General features: G+C 49.8%; 7 protein-coding genes, besides 2 other annotated features; 4 read left to right on the top strand and 3 right to left on the bottom strand.

Moving 5' to 3' along the window:
* Positions 1-173: 173 nt before the first annotated feature.
* Positions 174-1,526, top strand: FFUJ_04213 (related to glucan 1,3-beta-glucosidase; the record flags this gene model as incomplete). The annotated part of the gene is made up of 1 exon (XM_023572528.1): positions 174-1,526. One exon carries the CDS (start codon positions 174-176, stop codon positions 1,524-1,526), a length of 1,353 nt encoding a protein of 450 aa, XP_023426636.1.
* A 351-nt stretch (positions 1,527-1,877) lies between these two features.
* Positions 1,878-1,968, bottom strand: a tRNA (tRNA-Pro).
* A 1,125-nt stretch (positions 1,969-3,093) lies between these two features.
* On the top strand, positions 3,094-3,793 carry FFUJ_04214 (uncharacterized protein; the record flags this gene model as incomplete). XM_023572527.1 has 2 exons in its annotated part: positions 3,094-3,454; positions 3,504-3,793. The coding sequence occupies 2 exons, from the start codon at positions 3,094-3,096 to the stop codon at positions 3,791-3,793; spliced, it is 651 nt and encodes a 216-aa protein (XP_023426635.1).
* Positions 3,794-5,179: 1,386 nt separating this feature from the next.
* Positions 5,180-6,434, bottom strand: FFUJ_04215 (related to NPL3-nucleolar protein; the record flags this gene model as incomplete). XM_023572526.1 has 3 exons in its annotated part: positions 5,180-5,577; positions 5,671-6,270; positions 6,329-6,434. 3 exons carry the CDS (start codon positions 6,432-6,434, stop codon positions 5,180-5,182), a joined length of 1,104 nt encoding a protein of 367 aa, XP_023426634.1.
* Positions 6,435-8,264: 1,830 nt separating this feature from the next.
* Positions 8,265-9,621, top strand: FFUJ_04216 (probable Metacaspase-1; the record flags this gene model as incomplete). XM_023572525.1 has 4 exons in its annotated part: positions 8,265-8,832; positions 8,882-9,320; positions 9,368-9,537; positions 9,596-9,621. The coding sequence occupies 4 exons, from the start codon at positions 8,265-8,267 to the stop codon at positions 9,619-9,621; spliced, it is 1,203 nt and encodes a 400-aa protein (XP_023426633.1).
* A 271-nt stretch (positions 9,622-9,892) lies between these two features.
* Positions 9,893-9,977, bottom strand: a tRNA (tRNA-Lys).
* A 596-nt stretch (positions 9,978-10,573) lies between these two features.
* FFUJ_04217 (uncharacterized protein) lies at positions 10,574-11,443 on the bottom strand (the record flags this gene model as incomplete). The annotated part of the gene is made up of 1 exon (XM_023572524.1): positions 10,574-11,443. One exon carries the CDS (start codon positions 11,441-11,443, stop codon positions 10,574-10,576), a length of 870 nt encoding a protein of 289 aa, XP_023426632.1.
* Positions 11,444-12,714: 1,271 nt separating this feature from the next.
* On the top strand, positions 12,715-13,980 carry FFUJ_04218 (uncharacterized protein; the record flags this gene model as incomplete). XM_023572523.1 has 2 exons in its annotated part: positions 12,715-12,885; positions 12,952-13,980. The coding sequence occupies 2 exons, from the start codon at positions 12,715-12,717 to the stop codon at positions 13,978-13,980; spliced, it is 1,200 nt and encodes a 399-aa protein (XP_023426631.1).
* Positions 13,981-15,008: 1,028 nt separating this feature from the next.
* FFUJ_04219 (related to integral membrane protein PTH11) lies at positions 15,009-16,479 on the bottom strand (the record flags this gene model as incomplete). XM_023572522.1 has 4 exons in its annotated part: positions 15,009-15,466; positions 15,538-16,010; positions 16,061-16,188; positions 16,330-16,479. The coding sequence occupies 4 exons, from the start codon at positions 16,477-16,479 to the stop codon at positions 15,009-15,011; spliced, it is 1,209 nt and encodes a 402-aa protein (XP_023426630.1).
* Positions 16,480-16,755: the final 276 nt, after the last annotated feature.

Genomic DNA, 16,755 nt, shown 5'->3' with positions numbered 1-16,755 from the left:
CTCTTTAACTGCCAGAACGGCTTCTTTCTTGATTACCATTTCCGAATAATCACACCCACGCTCTTTTAATAGAATTAGCTCCCGGCTGGTGTGACCTTGCTCGACGTTATACCAACCTGCTTGCACCACATATCGATCACTTACCCGAGAATCGATAATCTATATTCGCCAACATGAAGGTTTCCGCTACCCTCGCTGCTGGTGCCCTCGCCCTCGGCGTTGAGGCCAAGAACTACCTCGGTTTTAACTCTGGTGCCACCCTCGCCAACCGTGCCGCCAAGTTCAAGGCCGATTTCCAGGCTGAGTTCGAGACTGCTCAGAACTTGAAGAGCGCTCCCGGCGACTTCAGCGCCGTCCGACTCTACACCAACATCCAAGCCTACTCCGAGGATGACCCCATTGAGGCTTTCGAGGCTGCCATCGACACCAAGACCGAGATCCTCCTCGGTGTCTGGACTTCCGGCACTGACAACATCGACAAGGAGATCAGCGCCCTCAAGAAGGCTGTCGACAAGTACGGCTCCAAGCTGACCGACCTCGTCATCGGAGTCTCTGTTGGTAGCGAGGATCTCTACCGTAACTCGGTTACTGGCGTGAAGAACAAGGGTGGTGTCGGTGTTCAGCCCGATGTCCTCGTTGACTTCATCAACGACTTCAAGAAGGCTTTCAAGGGCACCCCCATTGGCAAGATCCCTGTCGGCCACGTCGACACCTGGGACGTCTGGGGCAACGCTACCAACAAGGCCGTCCTCGACGCCATCGATTTCATCGGTGTGGATGAGTACCCCTACTATGAGAACGACAAGGGCAACAGCATCGACAACGCTGCCAAGCTCTTCAACAAGGCGTACGAGGCCACCATCGCCGCCTCCAATGGCAAGCCTGTCTGGGTCACTGAGACTGGCTGGCCCTACAAGGGTCCTGACTGGGATGAGGCTGTTCCTAGTGTGAAGAACGCTCAGAAGTACTGGCGCGACGTTGGCTGCAAGTACCTCTTCAACAAGACCCCCACTTTCTGGTACACTCTCCGCGACTCCAACCCCGACAACAAGATGAAGTTCGCCATCACTGATAACCTCTCCACCACTCCTCTCTTCGATCTCTCTTGCGACAAGGTTGACGACGATGAGGAGACCACTAGCTCTGCCGTCCACTCCAAGACCAAGACCGAGTCCGGTGCTTCCACAGCCACTCACGCTTCTAACTCCACTGCTACCTTCATCACCTCTACTGCCTCTGCTACTAGCGGCTCCAGCGATGATGATGAGGAATCCACTGGCACTGCCACCGCTACTGGCTCTGGTTCTAAGCCTACCTCTGGCTCTGGATCCGGCTCCGGTTCTGGTTCTGAGGGTTCTGGATCCAGCTCTGGCTCCGGTTCTGAGTCTGGTTCCGGCTCCGGCTCCGGCTCCGGCTCCGAGTCTGGCTCTGCCCCTGCTGAGACTCCCAGCACCATCACCAACGGTGCTGCTTCTCTCGGCGTCTCCACTGCCGCCCTTGCCTTCCTTGCCCTGTTTGCTCTGTAAATATCCTGAATGGATCGTGGGTTGAATGACGCCCATTGCGTGTCTTGACTTTTTTCTCGCGCCCGAGATCTTTTTCTTGTATTAGTTATGGGTAGATTAGGATAGACAATGGTTGACTCTATTTTCTTCTAACTCTTGCCAAACTCGTGTGCTACATTCATTGTTCGCTTACTGGCATGACAACCGTTTATAATGGCTTTCATGTTAAACCTTGGTCCCCCAATTCTAATTGGCTCGGTTTAAGTGGGTCCGAGTTTTTAATCCCAATTCAGCTGTGATAACATCAAGTCGAGCAACAACACAAAAAGGACAAAGCCGCAAACATAGAGGAGCACGGAGAGCAAAAGAAAAGGGTCTGGCCGGGGATTGAACCCGGGACCTCTCGCAAGCGATGCTGTAGGGTTTTCCCTAAGCGAGAATCATACCACTAGACCACCAGACCGAGTTTGTCCACAGCAGGGTTGAACCAATCACGTGATTGTTCCATGCATTTAGTGTTCCTATGTACAAACATTTCGCTGCTTAATGATTGGCGGCCTCTATCTAGGGTGGCTGATGTTGATTTACAAGAACCTCTCTGTAAGGCCTGTCCTATGGCCTTAAGTCGGTGCAGTGCATGTTCTTGAATGATCAATGGTATGTCTAGATTAGTACATTGAATAAACTACATCCCAATTCAAACGCTGTTTATTCATCCACGTCTTTGCGGAACATTGGCCGCAAATTGTTGGATTATTTGAGTTGAGTTACTATACAACAACATCTGGTGGTTTATCATCATCGTGTCATTCGCCCGACTGCCCCTTGCTCTGCATACAATGAAGCAGTTATACTCATGGAGAAGTACCCGCGATTACCAGCGAACATGTGACACCGGCGATCGTAGTATAACCGCAAAACTGACTGATCTTCATGTTGGTCAAGGTATTTTTAGCCAAGTATTAAGACACAAACATTTGGGGAACGAGAAACGACTGAAAGGTTCCATAAAGGCGGATCAATGAATTCGAAGCTTACTCCTTGAGTTCACCCTGCGATCGATTTCATTTCCGTTTACCTATTCACGGTCATGCCTCTCAATGAATTGCCAATGTCGTGACGTACCTACCTTGGAGGACGATCCATCAGTTGAGGACGGAGATTGGATGCTTTGTCTTGATGAACAATGTTTCCTGACAGAATCCACGTTGGAAAGAGACTTCTCTTGACTGCCAGTCCCAGGCGAGAAAAGGCCTAATAATCCTCATGGGCATCTTTCGCTGCCTCATTCCTGCATCTGAGGAGTTCGCCGTAGCGGTGATCAACCCTTCTATGCACGTAGGTACGTGCGAGGCAAGGTGCGACTGCCATCTGATGAAGCACCCAACATCTCCGTTCCAACTCAAGGCAATTCCTTGTGACGATTTCTTCGCTGTTGCAGCTTTTACAAATACCTTACTTTTTCGCGACCCTTCAATAAAACACGCACCTTAAACTCTGCATCATAGCACTCTCCATCTCCTGCTCTTGACTTTACGGTAGTTCAACAACCTCATCTTGATTCATCATTGTTACCTTAATAGCGACAATGGCGCTGCCTCAGACCCCTCAACCTCCTCTAATCGTAGAACCTCCAATTCCAGCCGGGCTGACGCTGCATCAGATCGGCATCTTCCTAGCTTACATCACCAGTCGGACAGAGACTCTCATCGTCAAAGAAAAGGGACTGTCTTTCAGCGGCGATGACTTTGAGGTTTGCCATGCCAACGGTTTCCCTATTCTCAAGGTAGAGGGCGTGGTGATGAGCTTGTCTGGACGCAAGAGGGTCTATGACATGAGAGAGAACCATCTCTTTTCCATCGTCAAGGAGCATTTCCATATCCATACTACGTATGCTGTGGAGGACCCTCAAGGAGCGAGAATCATGACTGTGAGGAACTGCCTGCAGCGTGAGTCTTCCTCATGATAGTCTCGGCATCTTTCTCTGATATATTTTAGTTTTTGGTTCCAGAGCTACAGCGACCTTCAATTCGATCGATGGGTCAGCAGAGATTCTTAAGATGAAAGGAAACTGGCTCGACCGTCGTGCTGACATCGTTGACAAGACCACGGACAACGTGGTCGCTTGTATCGACCGCAAATTTCGCGCCCGGGATTTGCTACTTGGCAAACAAAAATATACCCTCGAAGTTGCGCCCGGTGTTGACATGGCTCTCATGGTAGCAATGTGCATCTGCTTTGATGAGAAAAACAACGAGAACAGGGGCCCTCGCGGGGCTGCCGCCTAAGTGCCAGTGGTTGTCCCCCCATGAAGGAAAGGGCTATGTAAAAGGGCTTGATTAACGATATTTATAATACTCAGAGGACTGCACGATGGATCGAATGAGTGATGCTCCAGATTGAACGCGACCTGTATCAGGAGTCAGAACTGCTAGGCTTAGTCTTTGTATCCAGGATGTGGAAATGAAATTGAACGATTGCTTTGCTGGTCATGCTCAAAGGTTCAACATAGTGGTAGAGCCTGAGTCCACACGCGCCTGAGCATTCACGGGAGTACGTGAAAAGAGGAGATCTATGATCTATGAAGAATAAGCAAAGACTAATAATGTCCCGCCAACGAATCAAGTCTAACTCATACCAATTACCTAGGCCTTCTTGGCCATCGATATCCCCACTATCCCTCACCAGACAACACAACATCAATGTCAAGCTCACCACTCACCAGCCCTCGTAAACCTCCTGGTCCAGATGATTAAATAAGAAAAACGACAAGCTTTCTGATAAATGCTTATTTCCCAAGGTTGCAAAAGCTTGACCGTAACAAGCTCGTCAAGCCGGCAATATCTGTGCCGAGTGATCTTGTTACCGTTACATCACAACATGGTGAGAATTTGAACAGCGTCCAGCGAGCGCCCGCTGGGGAGAAAAAAACAACTCAAACCGTATAATACTTTTACGGTTTCATTGCCAAGAATTTGTCGAAGGGGCTGTGCAATGTACGCTCCGCCATTATCGTGTAATGCCAAGCGTGGAGAAGGACAACTCATCCATTTTTGACCTCGGAAATTCGTTCTTTGTCCTTCGTTCAACTGTTGTTCTGTATTGCAGGTGGACTCGAAATACTTGCTGTTGAGACCGGAATGCCTTTTTTGCAATATGAGGCTCACCTCAAAGCGATTTTACTGTATGAATAATGATTGGATACCTGATACTAAATACAATACTGATTGGTTGCTGTTCGAGAGACTCTGTGTTACTGTTGCACAGCAAAAAAAAGGCCCTGCAATGGAGGGTCTGCAGTTCTTGGCCCAGTGCCGATAAGCGAAGGCGGCTTCTACTTAAGCAATAGCCTGCAATTGCTGCATCTCTTAACGTGGTCCAGCATGCCCGTGCATATGCCTGAGAAATGCAAGACATTACCTTGGTACCTAGGTAGGTAGGTAAGTAGGTTGGCATTCAACGCACATGCGCGGGATCGATACCGGCAAACCTTCACAAAAGAAAATGCACTGCATATCAGGCAGTCCGAAATGTGCTCTGGTATTGTACTGTGTACTAAGGTATTAACAAGTGAGACAAATCATTCAACCTTCTTCCTTGCCCTTACGGCTCCAAAGCAATGCTGTTACAGTTAGACGTAAACATGTCGTTATTCATAGCTCGTTTTACACCATTTAATCATCCTCGTACACCTCCTCATAGGCCTCTTCGTACTCCTCACGAGCCTCCTCGAGTCTCTCGTGATCACTACTGCTGGCATCCGAGTCATTAGCTTCAGCCAGAGCTTCTTCGTACTCTTCACGGGCCTCTTGAACATCTTCTCGGTCGCTGGACGAGACGGAGTTACCGTCAGCATCGGTAGGAGGAAGAACACCAGGAGGACCATCTTGCGCATAAGGGTCAGCGGCATAGGGATCCTCGGGAGGAGCTCCGTAGTAGTTGTTGACAACCTGGGGAGCAGGAGCAGCAGCAGGAGCAGCAGCGGCGGCTGCGGAGTGTTCATGGTCACTGTCACTGTCGTTGAGCTCGTTTGCGATCAAGGCACCGCCAACAGCACCGATGGCGAGACCACCTGCGGCACCGAGGAGCATCCCAGAGCTCCCACTCTTCTTCTTCTCGCCTTGACCGTAGGGGTTGTTGCCGCGATCACCATCAGTGGGAGCACCGTATTGACCGGGGGCTCCATAAGGAGAGGGAGCACCATAGGGAGAGGGGGCACCATAAGGAGAGGGGGCACCATAGCCTGGAGCAGGAGATCCATAACCACCTGGAGCAGGAGATCCGTAGCCACCCTGACCAGGAGGAGGAGAAGCGTAGCCGCCATAGCCAGGAGCACCACTGTAGCCTCCAGGGGCTGGAGAACCATATCCACCAGGAGCACCAGGGTAACCACGAGATCCGTCAGAGGGTTGAGACTCATACGGAGGACGAGAATCCGGGGGAGGAGGGGGAGGTGCCTGACCAGGAGCCTCCCACTGAGTGCGACCAGTGGCTGTCTCAACATAGTACCATCGCTGCTGGTTCTGGTCGAACTGAGCAGTCCAACCTTGGGGCAGAGGAGGGCGGTCGGACGGGGGCTGATAGGCGGGTTGAGGGGGAGGAGCACCGTATTGTTGCTGGGGAGCAGGTGAACCGTACTGCTGGGGAGGAGCTCCGTACTGCTGAGGGGGAGGAGCTCCGTATTGTTGAGGAGGAGGAGAGCTGTATTGCTGAGGAGGAGGAGGAGCGCCGTACTGTTGGCCGCCGTCACCGTAGGCTCGGTTGTCTGGGGGTTGAAGAGTTAGCACATGCTCTGAGAAAATGTTCGTGCGGTAAGAACGTACTATCCTGGCCCTGGGGATAGCCTTGCTGAGACTCCTGCTTCTTCTCGTCCTTGTCGCCGATACCAAGGTTCTCGAACTCCTTGGCGATCTTCTTGAAGAAAGACATGATGGGTGACTTCGGACTAAGGCGTGCGAAGTCGGTGTTTGGAGAATCAAGGGTTGTGAGGGAAAGAAGAAAAGAGGTGAGGTAGATGAGAGGAGAGGGATTAAAAAAAGAGCGACTGGGTTCTGTTTATATAATGGCGAAAGGCCTGAGGTGTGAGGTGCGAGGTGTGAAGAGTAAGGGCCTATTTAGGTGTGACCTGCGCAGTTATCGACAGTCGGTAGAGATGCTTGGCAGCTGCCGACAGTGCATGGATGGATGGTGGGGTGAAACGGAGGGGTCTCACTGAGTCACTACTAAAAAGGGAAGTATTTCGGTGAATATGGACCACTGTGTGAAAATGGCACTCTTGCAGTTACTGTACCTGGAGGTTGGTAGGGCAGAGAGTGATCCAGGTACGGGGGAGACACGGGTATGATGCTATCGCGCTGCGTGAAAGGCACAAAGGGCACCTCAGTATTCAGAGCCGCCGCACAGGCCCGTTCAAAGCCCGTTTACCCCTCCATTCAACACCCAACCTCAAGCTTTCGGGGACCAGCCAGTGAAAGTGCTACGACGTGGCCAATCAGTGGACCTATAGTGACCCCTGCGGGCCGTTCCGGCGGGGCAACGCTCTGGTGCCAAATGTCACCAGCTCTACGGAGTAAGCTTTGGTACCTTTCTTTTTACGAAAGCAAGCTTCGTTCACGTTTGGCTTTAACAAGCCTCGTTTTGTCAACGTATCGGATAGGCTGGGGCATGATGTTTAAGACTGCCAAACGAGATGATCGATAACAAACTCCATGCTGACATTGTTCAATTGCGACATAAAAGGCACGGAGAAATGCCCCCACATGATTGATAGTGGCGTGGAGTCAACTGCAGCAGTATCCAACTGATTCCTCGTCTGGCTTGATGGACACGGATAATCGCCTCGAATTCACACAACATGGAGCCAAACAGCCTACGTAGCTACCTATTTAATTTAAGAGCTTGTATTCTTCACCCTTACTCCGTCAACTACAACGTTCGTACATCCCCATCGACCAATTTAGAGCACCTAGGGGTATTTGGCATGAAGGGAATATGGTACGTTTTTGCAACACCAGTGTGGCGGAGCAAAGCTGCAAGCAGTCATGATATGCTGCCCGTATCCCTATGAGAGAGCGGTGATATCAAGCAAATAAGCAAACATTCATTCACCCAATGGCAATAATACTGCGTCAACATCACAACAGGCGAGAGGCCGCCCATGATTTTTATCGTGGAAGCAATAACACCCGGTGGCTGGTGATGGATCTTCTCTTGTCCCCGGAATCATGAGGGGTTTCATGTCGTCTCACAATCTTATTCCCTTGTGACATCCATGAATGATTCACTGGCTCGTCCTCGACACATCCACGTCTGATGCTGCGGTGAGGGGGAGGGGCTCTTGCAGCGCCAAGGCAATCCAGGTCCCTTGGCGTTCCATCCGCTGGTGTCATGAGGAAGGTTTCTTTCCAGCGGCCTCCAGAGCGTTCATTCCCGTCACTTCCAGGGGGCTGTTCAGGGGAGTTCAGGGCTGGTGAATCAGGTCCGCCTCTCCCGGGCTAGGTTCTGCCCCTCCATCCCTTTGCCCCGCCTCGCAATTAGCGCCCGTCCTCCAAATGCAGCTCAACTGCAGCTGCGAGCTCAATCCCATTGTGAGACTGAAGTGAGGCTGCGCTCTGATTGCTGACCTACGTGCTTGTTTCTCCTCTGCGGCTACGACTCGAACCTCTCGGGCTCCCTCTTGCATCTTCGTCTTTCTCAATTCTCCACGTCAACTGTTGCAGGCCCCGGAGCATCAGTTCACTTCTCACACAGCAGATCAACATGTCCTACTACCCAGGTCAAGGATATCATGGAGGAGGAGGCGGCGGCGGTTACGGATACGCTCCTCCTCCTGGACCTCCTCCTCCCCAGCAAGAATACGGCGGTTATTCTGGAGGCCATTCTGGAGGTCAGAGATATCCTCCTCCGTCATACCCTCCTCCTCCCGGCCTTGACGCATACGGCTATCGTCTCCCACAAGGCCAGCACCACTATGCTGAGCACGCTCGAGCCGGCCCACCTCCCCCGTCTACGCCCCAACAGTTCGGTCACGGAGCTCCCGAAGGCTATACTTTCCAATATTCCAACTGTACCGGTCGTCGCAAGGCTCTTTTGATTGGCATCAACTACTTCAATCAGGAGGGAGAGCTTCGAGGTTGTATCAACGATGTCCACAACGTGTCGGCCTTCCTTGTTGAGCGATATGGCTACAAGAGAGAGGACATGGTCATTCTGACCGATGATCAATCCAACCCAGCCATGATTCCTACCCGCGAAAACATGATTCGCGCGATGGGCTGGCTTGTGTCAAACGCTCAACCCAACGATGCTCTGTTCCTCCACTACTCTGGTGAGTCTAGTGCGTCACTTCAACCGAACTATCTAACATTCTCTTCAAGGTCATGGTGGTCAGGTTGAAGACTTGGATGGCGATGAAGATGACGGATACGACGAGTGCATCTACCCCGTTGACCACACCGAAGCTGGTCCAATCATCGATGATGAGATCCATTTCCGTGTCGTGAAGCCCTTGGTGCAGGGTGTCCGTCTCACGGCCATTTTTGACTCGTGCCATTCAGCCACGGTCATGGATCTCCCATACGTCTACTCAACAAAGGGTGTTCTCAAAGAACCCAACCTAGCCAAGGAAGCTGCATCAGGCCTCTTCGACGCCTTTAGAGCATACTCTAGTGGAGATCTTGCGGGCGCCGCTGGTTCTGTTTTCGGCTTGGCGAAGACCGCCTTCCGAGGTGACGATGCGTACGAGAAGACCAAGGACACGCGAACATCGCCAGCCGATGTTATCATGTGGTCAGGAAGCAAAGATGACCAGACATCGTGAGTTGATTGACTCAGTTCACGAGGCATTACTAACGTCTTTGCAGGGCCGACGCCACGATTAATGCTCAGGCGACAGGCGCCATGTCGTGGGCGTTCATTTCAGCAATCAAGGCAAACCCTAAGCAGAGCTATGTCGAATTGCTCAATAGTGTTCGCGACATTCTGGAGACGAAGTATACCCAGAAGCCACAGCTGTCGAGTAGCCATCCGATCGGTAAGCCTGTATTTTCTCTGATGCCCCTCTTGAATAAAATGCTAACATGAACATTTAGACACCGACCTTCTGTTCATTATGTGAGGAATCGGAGTTCAGACCAAGATGACTCAATACAGTTAGCAAATGTTTTTGGCCTGGCAGTGGAAGATGCAATGACTGGCGACCGCAGCATTTGGTGGTAACTTTGATGAATGAACTTATGAATTGATGAACTTCTAAGGCTTCGCAGTGGATAAAGGACCGCACGCCAACGGGTGATATGACATCCCTGCCTACAAAATAAACGTCCTGAAATGCCTACTAGGATTGGAAACCCCAAAAAGAAGATCAATCGTATCATTTGTATAGGAACAGCCCGATGCGGGGGTCGAACCCGCAACCTTGAGATGGTGTACTCATTTAAGAGTCTCACGCTCTACCGATTGAGCTAACCGGGCCTCAAACGAGGCTTGCTTATTGATGAGGGGGAGCCCAGAGTTAGGTATATCATAGGACCACTCAACCTGAGTCGTATATTTGATCATCTTTGTGCAACATAATTTACAAGACAGGCCAGATCGTCCCGTCTGCTCTCAAGACTTCAACTTAGCTGTATAGCTGGAACGGTTTCCTGTAGTTAAGGCCCGTCGGAGGCTTCGTGGCGTTACCAAATGCCGGTAGATATACTGAACCATTCTTGAAGTGTGTGCTTAAAGCTTGCGTTCTCGTCAAAGAACTGAGATGGATCTAAGGCGTGCTTGACAAAGGCGAGTAATTGTAATTAATTTTGGTGTCACGATAATTGCCGGGATAAAACAAAAACTCAATTGAGAAAGAAACTGAACAGAACTAAAATGACGTTGATCAACTTGTTACTTGATCCCGTCTGTACAACATTGCTGACACTTCCTCCCCTGTACAATCTGACCCCTTGTATTTCCCCAGTCTATCTCCAGTCTATCCCAAACAGAATGAAAGACATATAGAACCAAAAAAAAATGAAAATCTCACACCGTGAAGCCCCAAGAGTGGCACTTAAGCTGTGGAGCATGTCTTAGATCTGCTGATCCAGAAGCACAGCCCCCGTTGGGAGATAGTCGAGGCGGCGTCCCGAAAGATAGTTGCAATAGAAACCGTCATGCGCCGACCAGGCATTGATGGGAGTCGTTCGTGCATACTCGACGACCGAGCGGTGTTGGTCGTTTAAGCTCATCATGATGAGAGCCCATATGGCCAGGTTGATCGTCAAGGTTCCTTCGCCGCACACACTACGCGGAATCGCCTTCCACTGGGCGCCAGTCTCTCCCCCATTCAGCGAGTGGAAGCGAATGACAACTACTTCGGTGTCGGTTATCGCAAAACTGTAGCGAGTCCCGCTGGGCTCCGCGTATATTCCAAGGTGCTGGATAGGATTCGTAGAATCGTTTTCAATGTCTGTGGAACACCAGGTGCTTGAGACGTGGACCATGCTAGTGACAAGGTTTTCTCGAGGCATGGTATCAGCAAAAATCGTCAAGCTAGGATGGAAAGCCTGTCGTGCAACGACTTGCGGACCAGCCAAAGGTATATCCCGGTGCCACTCAATGGTGGGGGAGAAGCCGAGTCTCTGGCCAAGCACACGCGCGCTCTCAGACACCAGCGGACGCAAAGTGTAAATCAATGGATCTAAGGCGTAGTTTCGCAGCTCGGACTGGTTACGGAAAGACTTGATGGCTCCTTGCCCCAGGATGATGTTTGAAGGTTTGCTCAGCAAGTCTCCGTAGGCATTGTTGATATTGACCATGTTGAAATCGTTCCAACGAGTTATGTTCTCAGCATTCATAGCAATCATGGTAGGTTGATTCCGCGACCGTTCGTGTCTAGTGTTGTCGGTGAGTACTGTGTTCCTGGTGGATAGGAGACTGAGGATAGATGCTTGATCCATATTGATCAATGGGTCGCTTGTGTTGACTATGAGGAGCGCCAATACAGCCAAAGAAAGAAAGGATAACGAGGTAGAATGGCTTAGATGGTTCTCGATGAACGTGGAATAAGATGGAGAGTATAGTTCCGTCAGAAGTAGTGTTGCAGGTCCAAGATGTCGTTTTATACGTCCGTAATGATAGCCTGGTTCCAGGGCCCTTCCACGTCAGAGCTGGGGAGGGTCACCGAGAAGATTAAATCTTCAGGACAAAGACCTCGTCACCGTAACATGAGGATGCAGTAAAGTATCAGCTAATTCCAGCCTTCAGGAGAGAGAACGCAGTCCAGACCTACACACCTGGGTGTGGTTTGTTACACCAACAAGTTATTTGACAGCTCATCTTGAGTACCACAGTAGGGTCTGGTAAGATACGTAATCTGTTTGCCTTGCTATAGTGCCAATATGAGACTTCAAAAGGGTTCGTGCATCACATAGTGGCTGAACTGATCTGATTTATCATATTACAATAAACGAATTCCCCCTCCCCTCCCCTTCTCTTCTCTTCCCTTCCTTTCTATTTACCTACTTCTTTCCCTCCTAGTGTTGCTCGGAAGGCTACTCCGAGCAAGGTCTTTTGCGTAAGGTTCAAGCGCACGTAAATGCACATATATGCGACTAAACTCCATTATCAACAATGAAACAAACATATATAATCGTTAGCGGTTTGTTTCCGTCCTGAAATTAGCGGGCTATATGTAAACGGGGCACGGGGCCGGGGGCTGGGTGACTGGATTGCCACGTCGGCAGGAAACACAACCATGGATGTGTGAAATAGCAAGTTTAATGACACTTAGTCGACAGTGTCCTTCTAATTCGGTAACGCCTTAGCCCTAAAAATAGGCAGACTCTGCTCTGCTCATTTTGGCTGCCAATAGTGCTGATGTCTGTCTGGCTTTATTCAGATGGCTTGCATGGTCCAAGATCCCGTTCTTTGTGCACAAGTTTGATATTCAAAGGCGCCACAACTTTTTTGCTTGGGCCGTGCATAGCTCGTGGCTGTTTGTTCTTTATTTGATTTCATCGAGCCGCGCCTCTGAATTCATGACTGTTTCTTTCTTTGTCCGTGCTCTCTTTAACTTGTTCTCCCCTCCTCCTACAACCTGTCCCTCTCCCTTTCAGTAGCAGACTCTTATTCTGAGTTCCTTTCAGGCAACTTCAACTACCTTGAGAGCCACTGGTTCATATTTCCCTCATCAGGAATCAACGTACTTCCCTGCCCTGCATTCTTGGTCATGCCTCCTCTCAAATCGCTGCCTGACTGTGAAGGCCCAAAGCTGGAGCCCTTTGAGCACGACTTTGAAGGAAATGATGTGGAGTTTCTCAAGATCCTTGAACCCGATTTTGCTGCACACAGTAGGATTATCAAGACACGAATTGGAGACAAGATCTATTCTATCAAGTTCGTAAGTCAAAACAGTAACAGCGGCGCCTACCACTGGATCTCGAGATACTGACAGCCTCCACTATAGTTCGTATGGGAGGAACCCTTCGCCCAACCTCCTTACACTTCGACATATAGCGACAGCAGAACTCCCAATGAATGCTGCAAAGGGTTTTATTATCATTTCACACCTTTCGAAAACGAATGCCGAGCTTTCGGTAGGCTGAAAGATGTCGGTCGGGAGGACCTTGCGGTCAAAGTTCATGGATATGTCGCTCTCAACTGTACCGACGTCATCGTTGAGAAGCTACAGGCTGCAAGGTCTAAGATGATCTGTCCATATGCAAAGCTGGAATGGTTTCTCTCAATAGAGGATGGCGTCAGCTTGGGAATAGTCAAAGACTGGGTAGACGAGGTGGAGTACGAAGACGAGGATACCTATGAGCTGTATCAACAGGTTGTTCAGGTCTCCCATTTCCCTCGTATGCTTGAGGGACTCCATGAGCTCCACAAGCACGGGATAGTTGTCAAGGACCTATCTGATCGCCAGTATGTGAATGGCACGCTCGTCGACTTGAGCATGTCGTCAACAGTCCCTCACCCATTTGGCCCAGACCCAGACCCAATGGGCTTGGGAAAATGGTGGCAGCCACGCTGGACGTTCCAGAGCTTGGCCTCTTGGGATTTATATTGCTTCCAATACTATGTCATCGATGCTTGGAAAGAGGCCCTGCCTCGGTTCCTCAAGGCTAGGCCTGGAACTAAAGGCCTGAGAAAGACTTGCTGGATCCAAGCCTACCGTCTCCCCGAAGAAACAAAGGAACTCCGACCTCGCGGTAGGTTTAGTCAGGACGAGGAGCAGCGGCCGTATCTACCCATGCTGAATCATGTCTACAAAAAGCTGCTTATGACACAAGCACCTCGACATGACCCGCTCAACTTTGCCAAACATACTCCGGTCGTCAAAAATGCCAAGAAGCGGGTGACAGTTGGAGTAAAAGGCCGAGGTGTCAAGAAAAGCGTGGCAAAGAGGAAGCAGGTGAAAGGCAAGATGGTCAACAAGCCAAAGGCTCCAAGCTCCAGATATAATCTTCGTAGCCCTGCAGTCAAGAAATGAGGGTTGGACTGTATCAATACCTAGGTAGTATTTTTCTTGAATCGTCTCATTTTAGGAAACAATTGTATTTCAGTCTTGGTTAAATAGGTTCATTCATCTCTTGAATATCGTTATAGATACACTACTTTAATAATAAGAAAATACACTTAAATATCTCCAAGGGGAACAATTTGATTTTTCATTCATTCCTGGCCTTGAGCCAACTGTCGAGAAAAGAAACAGCCTTTCTGGACCCCAACTTGCATGCAATAATTACACCTAGATCAGCTTGACCGGCTTCATTAAGCTTGCCATCCAATGTTGCGTTGTATTGGACCTCTCACTCTTGTGGGGTGCAGATAAGCGAAGAGCGACTAACTGCATATGGTGTTATGAGCCGCTCCGACACGGATTCACAAGCACCCTGCAGGCTACGTGATGCTGCAGCAACCGATCTGTACTGTACTTCTCGTGTGTTGTCCTCTCCATTGGGGGCCGAGACTTGCAACTTGGCCTGGGCTGTCATGATACATGACGATTGGGCTTGATGTCTGGGAAAAACAAGATTCTGAGCTCAGTTGCAGGCCGAAATATGGCGGTCAATCGCGACAGTGAAACGTTGCGGTGCGTTTGTTTGGACAAGCGAGCTTATGATTGATGCATTTTAGAAGCACGAGGGTTTGCTCAGGCCATGGATGTTGCAAGTGAGTCGGCTTATTTTGGTATAGCTTATGAACAGCAGATGTAGCCTGTACAGTAGGTACATGCCTGCATACATACTACCTATAGTAGTTAAGCTGGAGCTTTACTGTAGCTTAGCTTCGTCGTATAAGCTACCCGAATCTAATTGACTTGACGTCACTAGCACTATTGTGCATTCAGTTGTAGGTAAGTAGTAGCAAGGCATGGATGTAAGCCCAAATACTTAAATAACTAACCTTCATCCTCATTTTACAACGACATATTTTTTCTAAATTATAAGCAAGTAGTATTATTATTCGTTGTAAATATCAAGGCCGTCATTATTGTTCCTGTTGCTGGTACGATTTTCAAATTCTGTTCTCACGAACCTCAAAGGTTGTCACCTTGACGATCCGCGAATTGTCACTCCCAAGCTGCCCCGTCAACTCCTCCTCGCTCTCATTGTCCCTCGACCTCCACGCCGAGGCCCCCTTCTCAGCAGACGATCTACTCTGGAAATGGTGCTCCCCAGCGTAAGCTGCCTGGCCGTCTCGCCCGTTGCCGTCCAGGTCGTCCTCCCTTGCGAATGTGGCGAGGCTAAAAAGATCGCGATGCTTATTGCCGCTGCCGTTGGTACCCTTTGTAGGCCTGAACCCCCCGGAGCCCATTGGCTGATCAGTGTCCCGCAATTCAGACCGCCCCGATGTCGTTATGCCAAGCTTGCGGCCGAGTAATCGAAGCAAAGGCCGCAGCGTTGCCAAAGACCCGGCCGTGACGGCCAGGCCTTGTTCCGTTGTCGACCAGATGGCGATGTCGATTGTTGCCCCTTTTTGGGTTTGTCAGTTGTGATTCATCCTCATGCTTGGAGTTGGAGTTGGAGTTGGAGTTGCGACTTACATAAGAAATCTGGGTTCTTGAAATCTTTCACGAAAGGGAATCGAACGACAACAGCTGCGCTTGCCCTGTAAGATGTGAGCTCATGTCTCTTGTAATAAGGAGGGTATACCAACACGCAGGCCATAGCCATGATAGGAATCAGAGCCAGCTTCGTCTTCCTTCCCATGTTGAGCTTGAACACCAAGAACATTGGTAGAATAGCACAAGTGAAGTCTGATATAACACTGAACACACTGTATAGATAAGTGAGGGCCATGATGACCTCAGGCTTGACGCATTTTCCAGATTGATCTTGGTTCCAGAAGTACGAGATCGGCGAGCATTGGAAGAGAGTGACGAAGAAGAAGACGACTCCGGTGCAGACAGTTATGGCCATGACGCCATAGAGGATCCATACGTCGAGTTTTCGTGTCGTGATTCGGAGGAGTAGGTAGCCAATGGAGATCTTTGAAGATATCATCGTAAGGCAGTACCTGTATGGACGGTTAGCTTGGTAAACAAGGCACATTTGGAGGTATCTAACCATAGGTAGCACCACCACCACCATTTCATTGCTTGCTGAAAGTCATGAGGGTCGAGGTCGTCTCTATGTCGACCTGTGCCGTGCTTCACACCAAGTAGGGCCGACATGACGAATAGGAGAAATGTGATCTATGCAGCCATGTGGTCAGTATATGTTGGCATTAGAGTGTACAGATTTATTGTGTCAAACATGGAGTATTGATAGTCTGATCAATTGATGTGTCGTCGTGATTTGATGTTTGCGGTGTCGTTGAGAAGTGAGCGACTTACAAGAGCACTACACATGAACCAGTCATCCAATCCAAAGTTTTTGACCAGGCGCACGCGCACATAGATACGTAGTGCGACTGCTATCACCGAAGAAACGGCAAGAGTATAGCATACAGCCTGAAGCTCAGGGCCTCTGTTGGGGACAGACATGACTGTCGATGAAGCCAGGCTCTATCCTGCTTCACCTCAAATCATATGGGAATAAAGGGGAAAAGAAGACGGAATCACAATGGGAAAAGCAAGAAAGAATGATTGACGATAAACGAAAGGATCCAGGATCCGGCAGATGCGGGCCGCAAGGAGTTCGTCGCAGATATATGGGAATTTTGTATGTACAAACAAATCTGCTAACGACGAACCGAGGGGCCGGGACCTACAGAACCCAAGTTGTCGGGACCAGACCAATTCTGTCCTACGGCCCTTGTA

This window comes from Fusarium fujikuroi, chromosome FFUJ_chr02 (genome assembly GCF_900079805.1).
Source record: "Fusarium fujikuroi IMI 58289 draft genome, chromosome FFUJ_chr02".
NCBI classification, from domain to species: domain Eukaryota; kingdom Fungi; phylum Ascomycota; class Sordariomycetes; order Hypocreales; family Nectriaceae; genus Fusarium; species Fusarium fujikuroi.
This window is presented reverse-complemented; position numbering and strand designations above follow the sequence as displayed.